Source organism: Coturnix japonica, chromosome 3, assembly GCF_001577835.2.
Source record: "Coturnix japonica isolate 7356 chromosome 3, Coturnix japonica 2.1, whole genome shotgun sequence".
NCBI lineage: Eukaryota > Metazoa > Chordata > Aves > Galliformes > Phasianidae > Coturnix > Coturnix japonica.
The window spans coordinates 7,421,425-7,445,037 of record NC_029518.1 but is presented as its reverse complement, the minus strand read 5'-3'; the positions used below and the strand labels follow the sequence as shown (position 1 = coordinate 7,445,037).

The 23,613-nt window shown below is 36.0% G+C and overlaps 1 protein-coding gene across 18 annotated transcripts in view; it reads right to left on the bottom strand.

Annotated features, from left to right (window-relative positions):
- CCDC88A (coiled-coil domain containing 88A) overlaps positions 1-23,613 on the bottom strand; it is a 69,726-nt gene that overhangs the window by 23,663 nt on the left and 22,450 nt on the right. For all 18 annotated transcript variants that reach the window (XM_015856822.1, XM_015856826.1, XM_015856827.1 and 15 more), the window contains 15 exons: positions 20,188-20,246; positions 18,972-19,055; positions 18,266-18,406; positions 17,625-17,794; positions 14,306-14,387; positions 13,167-13,325; positions 11,229-11,375; positions 10,034-10,178; positions 9,272-9,459; positions 8,605-8,742; positions 6,225-7,295; positions 5,621-5,748; positions 3,313-3,451; positions 2,516-2,692; positions 1,814-1,975 (listed from right to left, as the gene is read on the bottom strand). In XM_015856822.1, coding sequence (XP_015712308.1) covers positions 1,814-1,975; positions 2,516-2,692; positions 3,313-3,451; positions 5,621-5,748; positions 6,225-7,295; positions 8,605-8,742; positions 9,272-9,459; positions 10,034-10,178; positions 11,229-11,375; positions 13,167-13,325; positions 14,306-14,387; positions 17,625-17,794; positions 18,266-18,406; positions 18,972-19,055; positions 20,188-20,246 — 2,990 coding nt within the window. The remainder of the gene's footprint in view (positions 1-1,813; positions 1,976-2,515; positions 2,693-3,312; positions 3,452-5,620; positions 5,749-6,224; positions 7,296-8,604; positions 8,743-9,271; positions 9,460-10,033; positions 10,179-11,228; positions 11,376-13,166; positions 13,326-14,305; positions 14,388-17,624; positions 17,795-18,265; positions 18,407-18,971; positions 19,056-20,187; positions 20,247-23,613) is intronic.

Here is a 23,613-nt window from a genome sequence, read left to right as displayed (position 1 = left end):
TTAACTGCGACCATCTATATACTCCATTACCTGACAACCTTTAATGACAATACTTTTCTTCTTCTTCTATCTCAATAACTCAAATTTGTACATCTTTAAGAATACTTTGGATCAGTTTACTCATGTAAACCCAATCTGTGACATTACTAATATGCAAGTTCCTTTTATTTTGGTATAACTCTTTCCTGTACAGAATATCTATTGTCTCCACAAAATCCTTGTTCTATCCATGTAGACTTCACCATTAGTCTTAAAACATTACCATCCATTTAACAGAGAGAACTAGCCAGATTCTATTTGAGAAGCTACCAAGTTTCTGTTCATTTTCCACCACTGTAAATGGCAGCAGCTGATCACCTTATGTGCATATTGTAGGATCTGACAGAAAGCACTCCTGTGGAAGAGTATCATTTTTTAGAAGCTATGTCAGAACAGTATTACTATCCATTATACATTTAAGTATTCATCATAAGACATAGAAATCTTCACTTTGCCTATAAAAAAAAAAAACTAATCTTAGATGTATTAAAGAAGTGAGGATACCTAACATGCCTGTATCAGAGCTGTGGTATGCTTGTCTCTTCCTCTTTCTTAATCAAAAACAAAAGCAAACAAAAAGTCACTGACTGAGACTTCTTATACCCTCAAGGTATCTGTTTACATTAAAAACAAAACCAAGTAAGTCTATCGCTGCAGAACATGCTGTTAGTAAGGAACAAATCCCCTTCTGTTGGAATGGAAGGATTCTCTGTTGCAGAAAAAGCTGAGCCTTCAGTGGAAATGAAGTAACATCTGACAGCACGTACATGCTGTGAAACTTCACAGACTGAATTCAAAATTTGATTTAGTTCAGAATTCCCAGTTATTCTTTGACATACAAAATTTTCTATTACAAAATAGCAAAAGTCCTGAATCCCAAATATATAAATCCCATTTGTCTGAAACTCAAAAAGATATTTCCACACCCATCCCCACTGATATTTTAAAAACTAGATGAGAGACACCATATGCACAAAGACTCTGTTTTGTACACACTCTTGCCTGCCACAATGGGGAGCACTGTGCGCTAATTAGATTTCAGTGTGGTAGATGGAAAGTGCATCCGGGGTGCAACAGCAGAAGACAGAAAGATGACTCAAGGCATTCACAAAATACATTATTTGTTCACACACCTAAGGATTCCTTCACTCATTGATTTCTGCCCACTTTTCATCACTTTTCGGCATCTATCTGTGCTGAACTGCAGACTTTATATTAAATTTGTCATCAAGTAGTTTTGATTTTTAGAGCTCCAAAACATACTCAATCCATTAAGAAGCGTATTTTATTTATCAGAGGGGAAAAAAAAGCCCCAAACCATGTATTTGATAAGTAACACCTTGCTTTTTCTTTTAGGTATGATTATTTATTTATTTTTAAATTCCAGCTATAAAAATAGAATAACTTAGTAGTCTCTGTGGACACACCATCTACTTCCTTGACCTAATTTAGAATTAAAAAAGAAATAATAATAAATTAAATTATATATATATATATTAAAAGGCAGATTAAGAGAACCTACTCTACGCCTGATTATAAAGCCACAAGTTTAAATAGGAGAAACACAAGGTAATAAAAGCAACTCCTAGAAAGTTTGTTCTCCATCATCACTAAATATCATTTGATTGTGCTTAGTGCATATTATTTGCACATTCCTTTCTCTTCCATATGTACACCAGAATCAAAACATGACTTACATTGTTGCCATTAGCTTAAAAAAAAAAAACAACTCAGAATTGAATTTATTTTTAAAAAGAAAATACGAAAATATTACCTGAAGCTTTGCATTTTGGGTCTGTAGAGTTGTGTTTTGCTCCTGTAGACAGACAGTCTGCCTCTGAAGTGCAAGAATCTGAGCCTGAAGATTGTTATTCTGTGTCTCCAGCTGCTTTAATTGTGTTTTCAGTGCTTGCTTCTCTGCTTGGAGCGTAGCATTCTTTGAGCAACAACACAAAAGAAACTTTGAGTTCACAGGTTTTTATGGAACTTTAGAAACAGCACTTCCTCTAAAGCAAATAAAGCAGCGTGATTTACACTACTATGATCCTTTGTACTTTGGCAGCAAGGAAGAGATTTACAACATTCACAGATATTTACAGAGTGGAATAAAACCGTATCACCTTATATTACAAAAGTAACATACAATGATATCGCTACAGTTGAAGATTGAAATAATGGCTGTTATTTTACCAATGGAGAAACAGTAAGGAACTCTCAATGACGTGTATATAAAGATTATATGAGTGATTTGTGGGATTCAAAAGGGAAAAATTCAGATATACATTTTTTTTCCCCTTTTAAATGCCTGTCAAGTGCTTTATAGCATCACAAGACCCAGCTGTGCTAAGAAATACAACACAGATTCTGTAAATTAGGTGATAAATAGCACATTTCTTTAAGAATATCCTTATTCAAATTACTAGAACAGCTCAAGACAAACATTTCAAATGAGAACAGCAGAAAAAGCACATCTTACATTCCTTTCCACTTCAATTAATCTATCTTTAACTTTCAGTAACTCTCTAGTAGTTTCCTGGGTTTCTTTCTCCCACTTATTGACTGACTGATTTTCTTCTCCCTTTCTTGGAGGAGGATTCTGAACCATTCTTTCCTCTTCTTGTCTTTGTTTGAGAGCTTCATAGTTCTTTTTCACCTGAAATTATTTAGGACAATTTGCATTCAGTTTACAGTTTTCCATTTCCTATATCATATATTATTATACAACCGTACCACTTTCCAGAGTACAAAAAATGCTCTATATCTCTGTATTTCTGTGTACATTTGATGAGATACTGCAAAAATGATGTATGGATACTGATAGCTCAACCATAATAAGCCGACAAATATGACTACAAACCAAAAGGAGACTTTATTTTAGAGCTTTCAGTTGTATCTCTCAGCTTTCATAATGAAGTCCAACAACCAAAGAGACTATTTCTTTTTTTGATTAGCCATTCAGGCTCAAAGTAGTTCAGGAAAAGTAACTTAACAAGAATTAACTTTTTTTGGCATCCCAAGTCAAACAGACCTCAGAATATTTATCTAACTGACATATTCAATGATCTTCAACTTCTTTTCATGTGATTTCAATTCTGGACCTGTATTATTGTAGCTTTAAAAAGCAATTACACCTTTGCCCTGCTTTAGGCTACCCCAAGGTTACTCATCTTTTTTGCTGTCTTAAACAAAAATACCAAGCACAGAGTAAGAAACAACAACAGTAGCTGGAATATGATTCATTTAACCTTACGCAAAAGAAGACATTCTCCTTACTGTTTTAAGTTCCTGACGGAGCTGCTGGTTTAAATTTGTTGATTCTTCTAAACGAGCCTCCAAAGCAGCAATTTTTTCTTCTTTTATCTCAAGAGATTTCTTAAGAGTGGATTCCAATTTTGACTCCAAAAGTTTGTACCTATTCAAAAGCATGCCACCAAAAAAAACCATATATATGCTTTTATTTCAACAATTACTTCAGGTTCTTTAAATGTTCACGACATTCTGAAGCAGCAGGCTCAAGGGCAACAGATACACATAAGCAATACTCAGCCACAACAGTAGGGCACTGACTACTGGGAGAATTAGTGTGCGGGTGTGCTGACAGCACCCTCCTTTCTGGCTGCACTCCAGCAAATCCAGCAGGGACTGCAACTAAATTCAAATGTGAAGTATTTGGAGAGCAAGATTTTCATCAATTCCCATTTCCTGCCTGCTCCAATAGAGGAGGCATTAGGGATAAGAACGGTTCTTTGCAGGTGCATACTCATTTGATGCATGAGTGTGTGAATTGCTCACTCAGCCCAGCTGCTGCTATTTTAAGACTGTTACCACTCCTGACATGTGAAGAGGCCTTTGGGGTTTTCTTTTTTTGGTATATTTATAATATTGTAGGGCACCTAAAGAAACAATCACATATTTTGGAGAGAAGTGACCAGATTTAAGATATATTGCTTTATAACAGTATTTCCTGAAACTGTCAGTGCAGGATATTCTAATACATTATTAGACCTTTTAGAAAATAGGATTTTAGAAGGCTACACTCAAATCAGTTTTCAGCTGCTGTCACTGTACATGTGTTCAGAATTTGGAAGACATCCCGCTTTTGCCAGCTGTAGGATAAAATAGAAGCAGCCATAAACTCTTTCCTTCTTAATCTCAACTGCTGAAAAATAACTCAGATTGAAGAGAATTGCAAGAGACTCCTCAATTGACAACAGCATTAGATCTAATCAGGAACTGGAGCAGAAGACCAATGGGCAGAGAATTAGTAAGTAGAAAGCTGTCCAAAAACATTATATAGTAGGATGAGAATTCTAGATTCTAAGGTACAAGAAACAGGCAGTTTATGAAAAAGTAGAACTGATAGCATTTCATCTTTGCGAGCTGAAGCATGCATTCAGCTACAAATAAGTTCTATTACTAGAAAGTTATACACTTACATAGAAAAAGAAGGAAAAAGACTATTAACAGAGACTCAATCCCTGGCATCCCTTTGAATACTGAACAAGAAATGGTACAAATTTCTGTTCTCACTGACACGGGTATTTCAGATTCAAGGTCTGAATCTACAAATGTTTACCTAAAGACAGCTGTCATTTGGGAGGTAAGACAAAGTAAAGAGGGAAAGAATTCAATGCTAATTTATCAAATGGGATCAGCTTAGCCCCAGATAGGAAAAAGAAAAGAGATTTTTCTCTAAGTGAGAGGAAAAAAAATGTGTGTTTTCACTTTGCAAAGTAAAGGGTAGGACAGTTGAAAAACATAATTTCCAACTTTCCACTTTTCAAGCTGTTTTTAAAAATACTTCTCATTCAAGAATGTGGAGCTACATCAAATGGGAAAAAATGTTATTCTGTATAGGTGTTTTTGGAAGTTGTACTATGTGAAAAGCAAACCTAAATCTGCTTCCACTTTCTCATAGACAAATTTCTAAGGACTGTTCTTAACACAGCTCCTTATTTTGTAAGCTGAGAGAAGAAGATAAAGGACACCAGCAGAAAACAAGAGATGGGAATGGTTCTATGGCACCACCCCACTAAATCATCTCTAGCAGCAAGAAAAGGAAACTAAAGAGAAAGAATCGTCATTTGGTTGTCTTTCAATATAAAAGGCCCTAAAGCAATCCACATGTTCATGACACTCACTGGCAATAACAGATGATCATGACAACACCTGCTACTATTCACCCCCCTGCTTCTGTTGGGTTTTTTTGTTTTGTTTGTAAGAAAAGAACAGCATCATGGAGGAAAGACTGGAAAGATCCACCAGAAGCCCATATCTGCCTGCTTTTCTTCTGTCACAAGTTTTCCCTAAATCCATACAGGACAATACAGAACACAACATACAGTAGAGGAAACTGAAACAGATGTCAGATAGCAGCTGCTTTGTGCTGGCAGGCAGAAGCTGCTTTATGCTGGCAGGCATGGAAGAATGATAGAGTTCTCATATGAAGTTTTGCAGACATTCGAGCATTAGAAATATCTTAGCAAGCAAGGAAAGCAAGCAATTTCTTCTTTTTCCCCACAGATTTTATAAGAAAATTACACTGAGTGTACCATGTTTTACTGCCTCTGTCACTTCTTACCTGTCATCACTACTCTGCTCATCACACAAGAGACGCTCCTTGTTTAAACCTATTTTTTCAAGTTCGTGGGAAAGTTTTTCTAGATCATTATTCATTTGTTGGGTCTTCAGTTTTTCATTCACCAAGTCCTTACACAGAAAAAGTTAGTGTTATCATACAAATAAAATGATAGAGTCTTAGTTCTGTCTAGGAACAAATCTTCTATCACCATCTAAAATCTGTCTGCGCCACTAACTCTCCCTTCCTCCCAGTTAATTGTATCAGACATTCCAATTCAACCAAAATCAGGATTTCATTCACTCTCTTCCTTGCTATCTTGGTCTTGAACATCAAAATCAAGGGGTGATGCTGCAGTCCAAACAAACACTAAGATGAAAGATCTGAACAACATTCATTTAACAGCTCCATAGCTCCATACCTATTAATCACCCTTAGAGGTTTCAGTGTGCATTGACTGCACGACTGCATTTATTATAGTTATGCAACCCCTAAAATATGCTAACAGTTTACACATTGAAGCATTCTCTTTTTTCCCCAAAAACAGATACAAGTCCTCTATACTGTAAACAGATTACAACAAGAATGGTAACCACATTCTACTTACCTCTCGTAAAGTGACAAGGGTTTTCTTATCAATGCTAGCTCTTTTCACAAGTTCCTTATTTTCCATTTCTAGTTCTTTCAGGCGTACACAGGACTCCTTATAGACAGCTATTTGTTTAAACAAAGACTTATTTTCCTTCTCCAAATGGTTAATTTTGACATTGTTTTCTTCTAAAGTACTGTCCTTAATTTCTGCTTGTTGTCGAAGTCTCTTATTTTCTTTTTCTAGCTGTTTCTTATCTTTTTCCAGTTGAGAAGTCTCCTGCTCTAACAACTTATTCTCTTTTTCTAGTTGCTCTAGGTGCTTACTAGAAATTACCAACTCTTCTAAGTTTTTCTGCAGAGTTTGATTTTCAGACTCTAATTCTTCTAATTCACTTTCCAATTGCTGAATTTTTTTGTTGCTGTTTTCAAGGGCTTTCTGCAGCCTTTGGTTTTCTGTGTCTAGACCTTGGTAGCTGACTTCTAAGCGTTCGCTTTTCTTAAACGATGCTTTCATGAGTTCAAGGCTCTTTTTAAGCTGCTCCTTTTCGCTCTCCAGCTCCTTATTTTCTAATTGTAACTGCGCCATTTTAATGCCTGTACACTTGGAAGATTCAATTCTTCTTCTTAACTCTAAATTTTCTTCATCAAGTTGTGAATTTTCCTTTTCTAAGGACTCCAGTTGAAACGAGAGGTTTTTCAGACTATCCAAAGTTTTTTTCAGCTTTCTGTTTTCTATGTCCAGGTCCGAGTTCTCTTTTTCTAAGGCCTCTATCTTCTCACAAGTGATATTTAAGTTAGCAATTTTTTTCTGTAATAATTCATTTTCCTTCTCCAGACGATGTAGCTCATTCTCAAGTTCTTCTGCTCTCTCTGCTTTCTCTTTATAGAGTTCCATTTCTTTCTTGACTTGTTTTATTTCAAATTCAAGCTTATTTAACTTACTGCTGGTTTCCTTAATAGACTCGTGAAGAATTTTGTTTTCTTTTTCGATTTCTTTCATTTGTGCTTCAGCACCAATTTGTGAGCGTTGCCTTAAAGAAGCTATGGTTTGATTTGAACGTTCGTTTTCTTGTTCTAACAGTTTTATCTAATTTAAGGGAAAAACAGACTTTAGTAAGCAACATGTCAACAAATAATTATCCCCATACATAAACTGAACACTGCTAAGATACTGCACCCTATTGCCTTTTTACGGTAGGATTTTAAATAAAGACTTTACTGATTATTTATTTGCAGCCTTACAGACTGTCCATATGTACATAGGTGACAGTTTTGACAAAAAAAGCTGTAAATCAATGAGACTCCTCAAATATTTTCCTCTTGGATTTCAGACAACACAAAAATAAAACACACAAAAACACACAAAAGCTGTGTTTTAGTTCTTAGCTTCATTTCCTTCTCATTTGTGCTTAATCAAATCTAGTTTGTATTTTCCTGAAATCCTGTGATTTCCAGAGAGCTTCTACTAGAAACATAGAAACAAAGTATAAAACTGCACTCAGGTTCTAAACCAAACTTGAGATGGTAGGAAGTGGGACAGACACGAGTGTCTTTATTTCACCTGGAAAAAACAGAACTGATCTTTGGGATATGAGGGCGTCCTCTTTACAGTCGATCACATTCTGAGAAGAAGCAGTGGTGGAATTAAAGATAACCACAGTTCTAATTTTGAAGGACTTGATTACTACAAACAACGATCTCCAGAAGTCTCCATAACTTGCCTCTTACTAGCTGCTTTCTACCAGTCTTCTGAATCGCTCAGCAAAGACTGCAAAAGCTCTAACAGGGCCTGCACCCATATGATAACATCAGTACTTTCCCAAATACAGCGCCCATCTTTCACTAAGACACAGATTCCAATTTCTAGCAAGCAAAATAATAAATTCTGCCATCATTTTTGAGCTTTGACTAGCTGGTAGTTCTAGCGCAAGTGATGTTCAGAATCTGGAGCAGGACCCATTGTATCTAGATAACTACAAAGGTAAGTGACACAGACTCAGCAGCAGACCAGCTCAGATACTGGACCCTGCAAGAAGAAGCTGCTACAGTCCTCAGTTTCTACTCCAGCATTACTCCAAACTGACCAGCCACCTGAATCTTGTTTTTTCTCCACTGAGAGGTGTAACTCCAAAGCGACCAATTTCCTATTGTGGCTGATACACCCTCTATTTACCTATAGCAAATACACAGCCCATGAAAACACTAACAAGTCCTAATATTAACAGTAAAGACAGCTAAAAATTAGTCATTACTATGACTGGCTGCAGGACTAAAACAAGTTATCATGCTGCAGGTATAGATACATTTATAATTCCTTTATGCCTACAGAGAAATTAAAAAAAAAGGAGAACAATAAAATACAGCATGACATTAAGACTTCTAATTCTGTTACTCACTTGTCGTTCCAAGTTTTCTCGAACTGTTTCAACTTTCTTTTCAAGTTGCTCTTTTTCTTTCATCAAATCCTTAGTTAAATTTTGATTGTTCTGAAGACTCTGTTTCTCTTGGACAATTTCATTTTCCAGTCCCTCAATCTAGAAAAAAAGAAAGTTTTTCTTTCAGAAAAGGCTGGCTTGCCTTTACTCTGATATATACAAATAAGGTAAGTTAGAGTAACCTCCTGCTTTGTATCTGAAACAATTCATTTCAATCTACTCCTGAACGACTTTGGGCAGACAAGACATTCTTTTACATTAGCAGAGAAAATGATCTATAAACTACTTTTTCATAAAAAGTATTGGTAATGGCTTCAGATATCCCCCAAGCATCCATTTTTATTTATCTTTTTTTTTTTTAAGTGGAGTTTCTACTGTGCCTCCATCACTTCTTCAACTCAAACTTCAGTAGAAATACTTTTAGAAGCCAATTACCTGCCCAGTACTCTCAGCAGGTCTGTGCAAACTGGCCACCAAGAGTGGGGTTGACATAACCCCTCACAAATACCCGGTATTTGTGAGACTCTGTAGTAATGGGTTGCTTTAAAATGTTTATTATGTTACACCTCAGAAAACAGCAAGTAAAATTAGGTAACTCATACACAACTCAAATCAGACCGGTCACTACCTTTTTGTTTAGTCTTTGGTTTTCTTTTTCCATTTTCAGAATCCTTGAACTATTGCCTCCTACAGAATCACCCATTGTACTTCGTAGCTCTTCCACTGTTTTCAGCAAGCTTTGGTTTTCCTTTTCCAGTTTCAGCAATCTGCTTGATGTCAATTCAGTTACTTCAAGACCAAGTGATTTATGTGACACTGTGACAGAATATAAAACAATTAAAGAAAATAAAAAAGGAGAAAAGGTTATTTGTCACTACCTGGAGTCATTCAAGGAAAGACTTGGCATTTTTAGACTTAATGGATTTAGAAGCCTATAATGATCCTGCAGTGCCTTCTAGCTGAATAGACAGCATTAGTGACTCATTTTCCTTACAAGAGAACACTACAGATGCAAACAATAAACGTCCTACATAACCTATAGTTCATAACCATGATAGAGATTTCCCCAAGATCTCCTCAAATCCTTTCTATGTGGTCCAGCAACATGACCGAGCATTTTATAACAGAAGAATCAATATTCTTGCTGCAAGAATTTCTGCAATTATTAAGAAACATTAGTAAATCTTTCCGAACTTTCAGAGTTGAGACAGAATATAAATGTTTGAATGCAAATTTAACTACAAGGTATTTCAAGGTATACCATTTAACTACAAGGTATTATACACCCTTTTAATACATGGTCACTTCTGCATGAATATAGAGGCCTGAGTTAAATTTGAAAACAAACAAACAAAAAACCACACAAAAAAAAAACAATAACTGAACTTACCTTCAGAATGCTCAGTAAACCTGTTTATCTGCTCAAGTTCCCAGCCGAGATGTAGTGATTCATCCATACTTTGTTTCTGAGCCATTTCTAGAGCCATATTTTCCTCCATAAGTTCCTCAATCTTCTTTCTGTCCATATCACGCTCCTTAAAAATTATTTCATGTGTAATTTCAGAAAAAGTTGCATCTCAACATGCATGAAATTATTTATTATCAAATATGCAACAGAGAGATGCACAGTCCCTTTTCTGATTTGCTAATATGCAGTGAGACAAGAAGGACCAGACAAAATTATGGAGTACATGGAACAGGAGTGTGGGCAAACAGCAAAGACAAATATGCAGAGAATAATCTTTTCTCAACATAACCTATGGCAAAGACTCCATTTATTGTTTTTTAAAACTCACTTCTCTCAGAATATCAGGAAAGGAAGCATACGCAATAAGCACAGCTTGGTGGCACTCACAATTAACAAAAGGACAGTCTAAAGATCAGTACTTGTTTCTCTCTTATAAGACTGCTTCCATGCAAAAAAAAGCTGCAGCAGGAATGAGACTCTTACATTATGGACCCAACAGTCTTTGTAAGTCCCCCTTTCAGCACATTCTACTCTTGTAGGAAAATAAACCGCAGCTATAACTCACTATCAATTTCTGAAAACCTTCAGAGTAGAAGGTAAACTCCTGCTCTTCAATGAAAACTGGAAGCAAACAAAATAGACCTGCAAAACAGGCAGATTATTATTTTGTACTTTACAGTATTTACTTTTGAGGGAAGAAATGATAAACAGAATGCTTGCTTGTTTGGTTTTTTTTTTCTGAGAAAAACCTACTGGAAAATATGTCACTTTCTTATTACTAGAATTGGAAACATGAACTGTATACTCATCTAGGTATTTAAGCGACAAAAAAATACCACATCATCCAAAAAACATTGATCCTATCCTCTTACTAATGAGTCTCATCAGCGCAATTTAAGCTGATTAAACAATTCGGAAGAGCAATGCTCATTGCAATTTTCATTTCCCTAAGCAGAATCACAACTACTGTAGCAAATCTGATCAGAAAAAGCTTAGTAAACCAGGACATAGCTTACTCTTCTCCCACACCATTGTGACAGGAACACCTTGTATTTAAAATCATAAATAAAACTCTAAGGTTTTTAGTAGTTCTTTTTCATTGTCCAGTTACACTTACCATCTCCATTTCATGTAGTTTAGCTTTTAATTGTAGATTCTCTTTTTCTACCACATGTAGTTTATCAGAACGGCATTGCAATGCCTTTACTTGATCCTCAAACATTCTCTTTGTTTCTAGCATCACTTGATTGTCTTCCATTAACTCCTACATGAAAAACAAACAGAATAAAATTACTGTGTTATTAATATAACTTTGACACACATTGCACCTAGTTTTAGAAATGCTTTAATGTTGAATATTCATTGGAGAGCTGTAACAGACCCTTTAAAAAGAGTGAACAGATAATATTTCAAACTTAATCATGCAATCACCTACTAAATCTGAAAGAGAGATCACTGAAGATAAATGTTAACCTCTGAACTCCTACCTACAGAACTATTAGCTTATTATGGAGCAAACCAAACTAATAACTGTCTCTATTCAAATATGCCTGAAAAAAAATAAAATAAAATCAGATAGATTACAAGCTACAGAACATGTGAACAAATTTTAGTTTTTTATTAGCTTAAACTGCATATAAAAATGGAACTCCTACTGTTCCTATGAGGTTTAGTTTTAGGACTCTAATTTTAAGAAAGATATGAATGAGCACAGAACCCAGAGAATGGAAAAAATTACCTTATAAGGCAGAATGTTGTCAGGCTTTAAAACACAAAGAACTGTGACAGAACATGTGATATGTTACAGACTTCAAAGAAGCAAAAGACTGCTACAAAAGGCTGTGGACACTTTACTAATGAGGTCTAAAAGAACAGATGAACACCAAACCTTTGTTTGGAGTGTTATGGAAATGTAAGAAATACTCAGGATGTTTAAAGTGGGGCTGAATGTGATCCTGAGATTCCCATCCAGTTCTGTGATTTTAAGAGTCTACATTAAATGAAGAATTAATCTGGAATAATATTGTGCAACTATGTAGTTTTACCTAATATCTGTTTGGCTTTTTGGTCATTTTTACCTTAAAGAGAGATTTTAAACTAGCATCCTAATATTACTTTTTCAAAATAAATCTTCACTTCCATTTAGTTCTTCCTGCTTTCCTCAGGGTCAAGTTTTTTAATGCTCACCTTGAAATCTTATGTTTTGACTCCCATAAGTGATTGTTTCATTAAAAAATTCTGCCACCTTTGTATTTGCCCAATAAATTTGCTACAATTATTTGATTTCTAAACTAATTGTTCCTAGGGAGGTAAGTGCCTCCAGCATGGTGTCAATGAATCTTTCCCAGTGCATTGCATCGATGGAATCTTGTCACTGTATACTCATTTAGCTATGCCACTAGTATTTCTTCAACACATAACACTTACCTTCTCTTTGGAGACTTATGGAGGAGAAAAAAATTACTTCATTTTTAATATACTGTTTAATCAGCACCTCGACTTGGCTTCTCAACAGCTAATAAGTATATCCCAAACAGTCTCTAATATTGGCCTTGTGAGCTTAGAACTATGGTGAATACTGCTGACTTCAAATCACAGAATCATAGAAGTCACTGAATCAACCATGGTTGGAAAAGACTGCCAAAATTAACCAGTTCAACCAGCCACACACCATTAATGCTTTCCCACTAAACCATGCCACTCATTACAACATAAGAACATTTCTTGAACACTTCCAGGACAGTGATTCCTCCACCTCCATGGGCAGCCCATCCCAGCACTTTACTGCTCTTTCAGAGAATAACAAAGTTCCTAATGTCCAAACTGAATCTCCCCTGACACAACTTAAGGCCATACCAAAAACGTGTGGGATTAGACACAGGGACTCTCACTTAAGAACTGTACTTCACCATATAAGACTGACTACTACGTATCCCAGAGCTAAAAGCTACAACACTGATCCACATCTCAATGTTTAAATGATTAAAACAACTTTTAAAGAGTCATATCAAACAAAATAATGATGGTTAGTCAGTATTTTCTCAACTTAACATACCTCCACTCTAGCTTTGTAGAATTCCATATCATGTAGCCTCTCTTTGTACCGGCTGACTTCGCTTTCGAGCTTGTCAACTCGAATTGCCTTCTCACGAAGAATATCTAATTCATCTCTATAAACTCTGGCAGAACGGGCATCTGAGAATAAATTCTTATTCTAGAAAATACAGAAATTACATACAGTATTACAGGACACAAACTTTTTTTTCCCCTACACATTGATTCATAAGACACACTACCAAGTTGATGTTGGCTGGTATCCCAGTGAGGCCATTTGTTATTTATAATTTGTACACAATTTAGGAATTCAGTCACAGAACACTCCTAGCTTTGAAAGGAAGATGACCATTTCTGTGTTCAAATCTCACGTTCCTAAATAGACAAATTCTAATCTATGGTTGTGAGTAATTAATGTCTAGCATTGAACTAGAGACCTGGATCAATATTTATTTGCCAAAAATATAAAATAATAATAATTAAAAAAAAATCCTGCAGACTGCTTATCAAATTTGTTGGAAAGGTTTTATCTGGTATTTAATATAGACAATTCACAATAGAGGCAATAGCAAAAACAGATGTCAAATGTTCACTTTTTATATAAACTCTCCAAAGTTTATGTCTGTTTCAGAACAAGCACCACAAAAGGAGAAACAAACTTGTAAGCTTTGCTACTTCACACATTTATCATAGCTATGTGAGCAGCAAACATAATGTATTTCCAAGAGAACTGTGCTGGCCTTTTTCAACCTTTTCTAAGTTTCAGAACATTTCCTTGACCACTAAACTAATATTATCAAACGGCCCTCAATAATCACATCAACTCAGATTTTAATAACAAAGGTATTATATGCTTTCCTTCACTATCCATGTAGGTCCAAGGTATAAAGAAAAACAGTCAAAATTTGAATGTACTGTTTTTGAGGGGGAAAAAAAGAAACACAAACCATCAGAAATCCAGCACAGGTATCTTACAGGACATATTTACAACTAATATCTTGAACGCTGAAGTGAAAAAACATCAGAGAAGAAATGGTAACCTAATGCAGAATCTTTTACCAGCACACCAGACCCAACAAAGCAAACTATTCACGTTCAAAGTGGAGTTTAAACAAGGCAATAGATTGACAAAGCCCATACCTCTTGCTGAAGCCTCCTTAGTTCAGTTTCCACCCGTTCAAGTTCTTGTTTATAGTCAAGTAACTGCTCATTCTTTTCCTCACTTCAAAGACAAAACAGAAAACACAGTGAAAGATGACTGAAGAGCTTCATAGGCACCACTCTGTCTGAGAAGCAGATATCAAGCTTTACTGGATTCAATAACGGAAATATCAGTATCTCATGAACACAACAGCGTGTAAAACTTTAGTATGCCAACATGCTTCTGGTGTGCTCCAGCACTTAGACTGTATATAATCTTTTTAATTTGGACAGGCTTTTCATCGTCATTAATAACCTTGTTCACTGAGATCTCTTATTTGTGCAGGGCAGAAAGATTAGGGGATAAAGAACTCTCCTAACAAGCATTTTTGTTTGAGAAAAAAAAAAGGGGGGGAGGGGAAAGATAGTACATATTTTTGTACAAATAAGAACCGAGGTTTTAATATGCCATTACTCACTAAAAAAGTTACTACTTGATAATCTGGTATTATGAAAAGCATCCTCCTGCATAATGACTCTTAGTTCCATGGAGACAATGTAGTGCTTGCCTTAGTTTATTCAGAAGCTCATAATAAAAACAATTTGATTCAGAACACTCCTTTTCTTATAGGACTCATATTCTTAACTTCCAGCTAATACTTAATTCTCAGTGCTCAGGAAATGAGTTCTTCAAGCAGTGAGTAATTGAAAGAGAAATCTCATTTTCTTACAGACATAGAATATGTAACGTTCAATATCCATTTCTGTCAAGACCAACAATGTTCACTATTGAAAAAATAACCAAAAAAAAAAGCCATTTCCAAAACTGCCTGTACTTAAAGGTATAGCGCATATGCAGATGTGTTGCTGTATCACTAAGCATTTTGGAATTCCAATATGAAACGGAAGTATAAAATGGGAAATAAATGTACATATAACACAGTCTACAAATAATTCTGGAAAGAATCCTCACTTTTGTTTTTAGAAGAACTATAATGCTTGCTTGTAAAAATAAGTAAATCTCACAATGAATGACCTTTTTGCAACCGTACAATTTCAAGGTCTTTAGCAGCCTTTGGATAAGCAGGGGTTCATTTTATACAGCTTGCTGCAGCATTGGGTATTGAAGTTTTCTCACTGACATTCATGTTCAGAAACGACATGGAGGTATAAATGTATTCCATATTATGTTAGGTTACTGTAACTTTACTATCAACATTCATATTCCTGGTGTTACTGTTCAAAATGGAAATATGGAAAATTAGGTGTACAGCTTTCAATTCTGGAGATTCTAGACCACATGCCTCAAATCACTCTTTGGATTCAAATGCTGGTATTATGGTACTGAAGAGGAAAATAAGCTCAAAAGATCTCTCACATGAAATTCTATTTGCTACGGTGTATATTAAGCCAGGTTCACTGCCAAAACCAGGTTATAAATAAATTCAAAGCTTACTATTTTCAACCCTGGAATAAATCTAGTTTTAAGCTTATCAGCAGCGTTTAATAACAAATGCTATAGATTGAAGTCAATTTATCAAAGTCTAGTCTTTTAGATGTCCTGCTACTTGTAAAGGAAATTTATTGAGGAATTGAATTGGAGTGCAAAATGTGAAATATTCTCAGCCATCACCGTTGTCCTAATTGCATGCTTCAGCTACAGGCTAGAGAGGATTGTACTAAATTATACAGAACATACCAGTGTTCACTGTTTAGGCTATCTATTAACCGTCAATCAAACTAATAACAGCAATTTTTTCACTAATTTTCTTGGTGCAGCTGTTTATAGAATATCTTGGGCGGGCTCGTTTCACCAGGCACATAATAACACAGACATCAGAAAGGAAAAAAAAGAGCCACATCTTTTTGTCCTCTATTCTCCATGAAAGCTGAGATGTGGGGGGAAGGGGATTCACTGCGTAAATCAACTAGATACTTAAACCAGCCAGCTAGAGATAATCTGATCAACAAACTCCGATAAAAGCAGACCAGTGAGCTGTAATTTTGACTTATGTTACTTTCAACTCTATTTAATTTTACCTCTCTCCTCTTTCCACTGATGTGTGAGATTAAAAATCTCTAATTATGCTGTTTCCATTAGACGCAAATGACTTACTACACATATTAAAACTCTACAAATTTAACATCTGTAATTTTAAGTTCAAACTGCATGTGTTTAATTCCACTAAAACACACTGTTATACAGAATCAGATTCTCCCCCTGGCCTGCTGTTTTTCTGCTTAGGGAACTTCACTACTACTCAGATTTGTTCCTCAACTCTAAGGACAGTAAGTTTATCTTGATAAGTACTAAAGCAGTTGTACTTCATGAAGAAGAAAACAGATCTTTGCTACAGTTGGATTGATTTTTTTTAACATCACTTGGACTAGGTAAAGGAAGGGGAATATATCCCTCAGCTCCGGAACCACCACTAGGGGGAGAAGGCAGCAATCCCCAACTAGATGAAGGTAACAACTTGGAACCTAAGAATCTTTATTGACTCAACCTGAAACATTCTGTTCATATTACAAATTACATCTTCCATAGCCACAAACACCTCCTTCCAGTGAACTGCACCCAGGTTTCCAACAGGTCAAGAGACTTGCTGGAATTTGGTTTGCTTTATTTCCTCTGCAGACTGACAAGGCAAACAAGGATAAGTTATAAGGAGCAGTTCTAAGAGGCGTGAGCAAACAAATGCTGTGCAGAAAAACACACGAAGAAATTCTAATGAATGATTTCTTCTAATCTCCAACAAACTACATGTTTCATAAACAAAGAATAAATAACAGATGAACGTTTCTTACTGTATTTCTAAAAAGAATGAATTAATTACGCTACAGATAGCACTGCAGTGATTCCCTATCTCCTTCTGAATAGTGAAGTTTTACACTAATCCTCCAGTAATCGAGTTGCAACTGCAGCTGAGGCAATTTTAAGCATGTCACATTAATGTCTCAAAAACATGCCATGAACACACACATATTAAAGGCACACTCAGGCACAGATTATAGCTCAAGAACAACAGAAGAAGCATAAATGGACTTTGCCTCAGAAATTACACTACAGACAGCGTGTAAAAGAAAAAGGCAGTGCAGCATTAGGCTGTGCAATGTTAAGACACAGCTGGTTTTGCACAAATATGTTTATGTGCTAGAAATACGTCCCCTGGGGTACAACAGCTTAACAAGGCATTTTAAACTGCATTCTAATATTTGAAAGAAAGGATATGCATGTAGAGTACTACCATCATGCGACATCAAAAATGATTAAAAATGAACAACTTCCAGTACATAAATGCAGCCAACAGGTACTCACATCTCTTGCCTAAGCCTTCTTATCCTTGCTTTGGCATCTGCTAGCTCAACTGACAGGTGCTGTTTGCTTTCTGTGTGTTTCAAGCCAGGAGATCCACAAGGTGATTGTGCTGCTGATGCCTGAGGTAGCAAATGGAGACCGTCCCGATCTTCGGATAGTTCTATGATAGTCTAAAAAATAAAGTACAGGGAAAAAAAAATTATAAGACCTTTACACACCTCTATATGTAAAGCTAGTTATGAATAGTCATAGCTACTTAACAGTATTGATTAGCTATTGTAAAACTCATCAAATACAGCAGTAACCTTTCAGTGACTGCCCTGAACGCTGATGGGTCACTGATTCCTGGACACTTTACAGATGTGGCTCTGGCTTTTCTGCTTGTAACTGTAAAAGAGCTCTAACATTTATGTAATCTGCCCCTATGATAAAGATCAGCTGCTAGTTTCTCCTCAGCTTTGTCACAGTATTCAACGAAAAGTATGCGCATGGTAACGACTTGAAGCAACATTCTGGCAGCAAGGAGTACTTGCTTTTGTACACTAATGGAACCAATATTAAAGTGTTCTAAAAACAGTAAACCTCTCCATTTTCAGAAATCTTTTCTTATGTTTCTCTTAAGCAATAAAGCACATTTGTACCTCTAAGTGCTCATCTCTTTCATCTACAAGTCTTCTCAAATGTAATGTCATATTTTTCAAAAGAGGTTCAACAGAGTCTTGTGTAAATACGATGACATCCATCCACTGCAAATCAAACACATTTTCCTGGTTCTGAGTTATCTACAAAGAATGAAACAGAAGAGAAAAAAAGGCACACGTTTTAAATTGTACCAGTAAAAAAAAGAAGCATAAATAAAACAAAGCTGAAACTATACAGGCTAAATTCTCACACAAGACATAGAAAAAAAAATACATAAATGTTTAAAATACATTAAGTTGTATGCACTGGAAAAGCTTCTTATCTACCTGAAAGTAGTAACTTGCACTTCTGGCAAAATAAAAAGCAAAAAGTATCTATGAGATACTGCCACAGAGGAGATTCATTTTTTATTTAGTAATTTCCATGTGACATCCTCATTAATCTCAGTTTGTCATACATCTAAAAATCTCTTGGAGCAACATACTTAATACTCCTAAATACTGCTCTAAACACGTAACCCAAAGGAATTTGATAACAGATCTTTTTCTGAAGCAAGCTGAAATATAAAGACATTTTTTTCCTCACTAAAAACAGCAGACAGACGAATGTTCTATTTGATTTTCCTGTTTCTGAACAAGCATAATAAGCACTCTTACAACATATTCCACCTCTAAAGAATTGAAAAGCATAAAAATAACAATATACCTCTTGAATATGGGCTGCAACAGCTGCTCTTGTGTCAAAATCCAGAAGCTGGATTCTTTCAATGAATTCTTCCTTTTTCTGACACTAAAAAAAATTTATATACATTATAGCCCATTTATATAAAATCCTAAGTATTTTCTTCCCTCCTTTGTATTTTTAAGATCGAAGTGTAATGAAGCTGAAATTTCAGTAATCATATCACTAAATTATTACCCAACAATTTCCTTGATCAGTAAGTATTTGGTTTATGCTATGCTGTAATAATTACAATAACTTTCAACATTAACAAAATGATAAAGAAAAAGAACACCCACTGCTGTGGGGGCAAGGAAGAAGTTTCTTAAAATAGCTATTTGTTCCATAAGCACTTTCTCAGTGTCCTCTTTTTAACACGCACATCGCTTACCTAAGTTGTTAAAAATACATGATTAATCTATTTTTTCAGCTTAATTAGCTGAAGGTGCAAGCCTTCTTAATAAGAACTGCAGTCCATTAGAAGAGTCTACTGAATATGTGATCATAGGAGCAGGTTATCTTAGAAATATTTTTACTTTGTCATCTGTTCTGCACTGTCCTTACTCATACTGTCACCAGCTCAGTGACAAAGCAGGTGCTCTCTAAGTGAGGGACGTAACCTATGTCCACGAACCAAGAGCTACCAGGAGATAACTAACTTGATGCAAGTTTATATCGCATCTGCCCTGTAGACCACTCGCTGCTGAGCCTACTAAACATACAGCACAGACCCTCAGGGAGAAGCAAATCTTCAAAATATGGTTTAGCGCAGTCTAGAAGATAAAGGCTACAGTTACCATCTGTAACTACTTTGATAACAAAACAGTGAGAAGGGAGACGACACTGCTAAAACAATTGACACATTCTTGCTTGACAAGACACATCTGAGTAGCGGGACTGAAGACATTCATACAGTTGATACAATGTGCCCTCGGGCAATAAAGATCACACACATCTGCATACATCATCTCCCCACCTAAGAGAACTAACAATATGAGCAACAACGTCAAAGGACTGTTTTGGTTCGATATTTCAGGCCTCTCATTTTTTAAATCCTAAGCAGGCACAAACTACAGTGAAGTTCAGTCAGAACATCCTGATTTCAAGGGAAGTAATGCCATCATTAGAGAAATGTAGGCTACAGTTACATACAGCCTCTGGTATTAAACTAATAGGACAAGAAAACATTATTGAAGCTTACCTGAACAGCACAACCAAGTAGAAGCAGGAGTATTTTATTTATTTCATTAGTACCTGGCTCTAAGTAGAAAGAAAAAGAAATGGTAAACTGAAGCTCAGAAAACATGAGCTTTTCTTACGATTTTCTTATAAATTGCATTATCCCAACTAAGAAAACAAGGGCAAAGAAAAACCCATCTTTCCAGCTTTCAAATTTGACCCTTTTTTGCCATTTAACCACCAATTTAATGCTTACAAGTAGCTTAACATGCATGATAGAAAAAGCAACATTTCAGGCCTTCACAGAGCAAAACTTAAGTGACATTTTCAAGCGTTTTGGACACGACCAAGTTTTCAACTGTAATCTCAGATATCTCAGCATACTTGCAGAAGTGTTTAAATTGTCTGTCACCCCTAGGCTATCAAAAGCTAAAAGGCAAATTAAATTATCCCATAAAGCTTTATTAGGTACTACATTAGATGTTCATCTCCACATCAAACCATATTTCCAAATCTGGCCTTAAGATCTTAATTTCTTTATTAAAAAAAAAGCTTAAGATCCCTGTTTACAGTTCAGTGAAGATGCATCTTCCTTCTTACACTCAATTTCCTGGTCCTGCTACTAAATACACCATGTCATGCCACAGAGCAAACACTTTGGGATGGCAAAATAGCTCAGACTAGCTGGATTAACCTCTGCATGGTCATACATCACTTTGCTTTACTGAAACAGGAAAAGTACTTTCCATTTCACTCCCAGCTTTGAGAAAAAAAGAATGTCAATAGTATCTTAAATATACTCAGTATTTCAGCCATTAGTTTGTTTTGCTAATAGCTAACCAGACAAAAACTATGCTGCCAAACATAATAATGCTGGGTTGGGCTAGAAATCTAACCCTTATTCCACAAAACTGTTCTGCAACTGAGCTGGTGTAACTACCACCACCAGCAGCACATTCATCCTTAGGCCAAATAAGGAACACCACAGGTGATGTACAGGTTGTGGTATGACATGTCTAACCCTTCTTTAACCCAAGTCACTAAGATTTCACTTTTAATGGATTCAGTTAGTAATCACAGATGACCTCTGATGATCTTGAGATGGTTATAAGCATCTAACTGAGAACCAAAATCTACCTTTTAAATAGCACAGACCGCACACTTCCTTTATATTGGACAACCAGGTCTACTTTGGATACAGTCCCATAAGAGAAAGATGTAATCACTCAATTACAACTGACTGAAAAATCACCCTTTGATTTTATCCACTAGAGTATTTGGTAAGTGAACCAAACTTAAAATCCTTAAAGAACTAAGCATGGTAATCTTGATCAAAAAGATGACGCTAAGTAAGAAATTAGAAAAAAATAAATAGGGTGCTAAACTGGGCAGAGACCCACTTCCAGTACTTTTCTGTGCATTGCAATATTAAGTAGAGTGCCTTTTTCAATAATGATTCAACCTGCTTCTCCGAGAGGGATAGAAGTACAATACTCACTAACAGGTAACACTTCAATTTTTCAGAACACAAATTCAGGTGAGAGATTGTTCATTGTTATATAGATTTCTTGCATCCCAAAAACTTGAGCTGAAGTCTCTTGCACAGTAACGCAGAACATGAAAACATTTCATGAGAAGCGTATCACTTCAGCTAGAGGACAACTCCACCTGGGTGTCTGTTTTAACCAATAATATACTTACTCCAATAAACCTATCATGCTTCTCTAAAAACAAAAACAATCCCTGAAATCCTCTGGAGCACTCATCTGCACGCTGGTTCAGCACTTGACTGATGCTCTTAAAAACCTACCTGGATATTTCTCTCATGCCTTTTCCTTACATACCCTGATGGAACATGGCAAAGTATTAAACAATCTTAACTTCTCACTACTACCAAGTGTCCTGTCTGTTTTCCTTCCTTTCACCCCATCACAGATGTAGATCACTGAAGCCTCTGTACCAAACCCTCCAATGTGCCTCTCAGACTTGGTCCCTTATTGCATCCACTGATTATACCTGATTTTTCACATCCTCTGTAACCTACCATCATTCCCCCATTTAAAAAAACATTCTCCTCTTCATCATCTCCTTTATCCTTTACCTCTTGAATTCAACATTTACAGCCTGCAGCTCTTCCCATACAGTTTTTTCCTCAAACTGACTTCCTGACAATTAGCATTACCAAAATGTTTCTTGATAAAGTCTCTGATGAACTCTTTTAAACCAAAGATCAAATCCAGAATTCTATCTGCATTTTCCTTTATTAACCAACTGCTTCTACTACAGCCAAAACATGCTTCTCTTCCTGAAATCTCATCTGCTCTCACCTTCTTCAAATCATCATCTTCAGGAATTTCTCTACTCATCAATCACCTCTTATGTGCAAAGCACTGCAAGTGGAACAAAATGGGATATATTCCAAAGAGAAACCACATCTGCAGCCTAAGCCTTAAAGGATGAAATCCTACTCACTATCAGAGAATCTACTTTTGTTGTGCGGGATGGCCTTGATGCAATTGAATTTACAAAGCAAGTCTCTCTAAAGGTCACTGTGGTTGGACTTGGCTACATCACCCTCCCCCATGCCCCTCCTCCACCAAGAAAAAGGCTTTAAAATCCCTACAAGGGATGAGGCCCTCTTCAAGTGAACCACGATAGTAGTATTTAAAAGGGCATGAAGAGGAGAAAGCTTTTGGAGGAAAGCATTATCAGATATAGGTCTGTAACCAACTTCAGCAGGAATCTTAAACATCTTCAAGAAACTTGTCTGTATACCAGAAGTTATATTAATCTAGCTACAGTAAAGTCTGTATTTTCTCTGAGATACATTAACTTCTCCAGAAGAGAGCAACACAAGCATCACCAGAGGTTCCAAATGCCAAACCACAAAAACTGAGGTCCTAAAATAGGAAGAAGCTTACTTATTAAGCACTAAAGCATACACTTCTGTGTATATACCTGAATACTAAATTTTCTCTGTGGCCTTTCATAGTGCATTTTTATTAGAATTTCTTATTAAGGTACATAACACCTTTAAGATGTATTTTGTCTCACTATCTTAAAGAGAATAAAAAACTACCACTATAAAAACAACGTTATGGCCTGTTTAGTTTTTTAAACCTGCTTTCCCACTAAATCTGATTTTTAAGCAAATCCATGGATTCTTTTAAAAACCTTAGGAATGCCTGGAATCAAAGCCTAAAAAGACAAGGTTGGAACAAAAGAGGCCACATTCACACCTAGTAGTGCATGTGACAGATTACAGTACTTACACATATAAAAATGCCACAACCTCAGAAGCAAAAGCAGCAATAATCAAGAGCCGAAAGTAAAAGTCAAGAAAATTAAATCAAGATATCTACATAAATGGTATGTATGCATGTAGGATATGGAAAGTATCAGGGTTATGAACCCTGGAATTGAAATGAGAGCTAACACAGATGGTTCT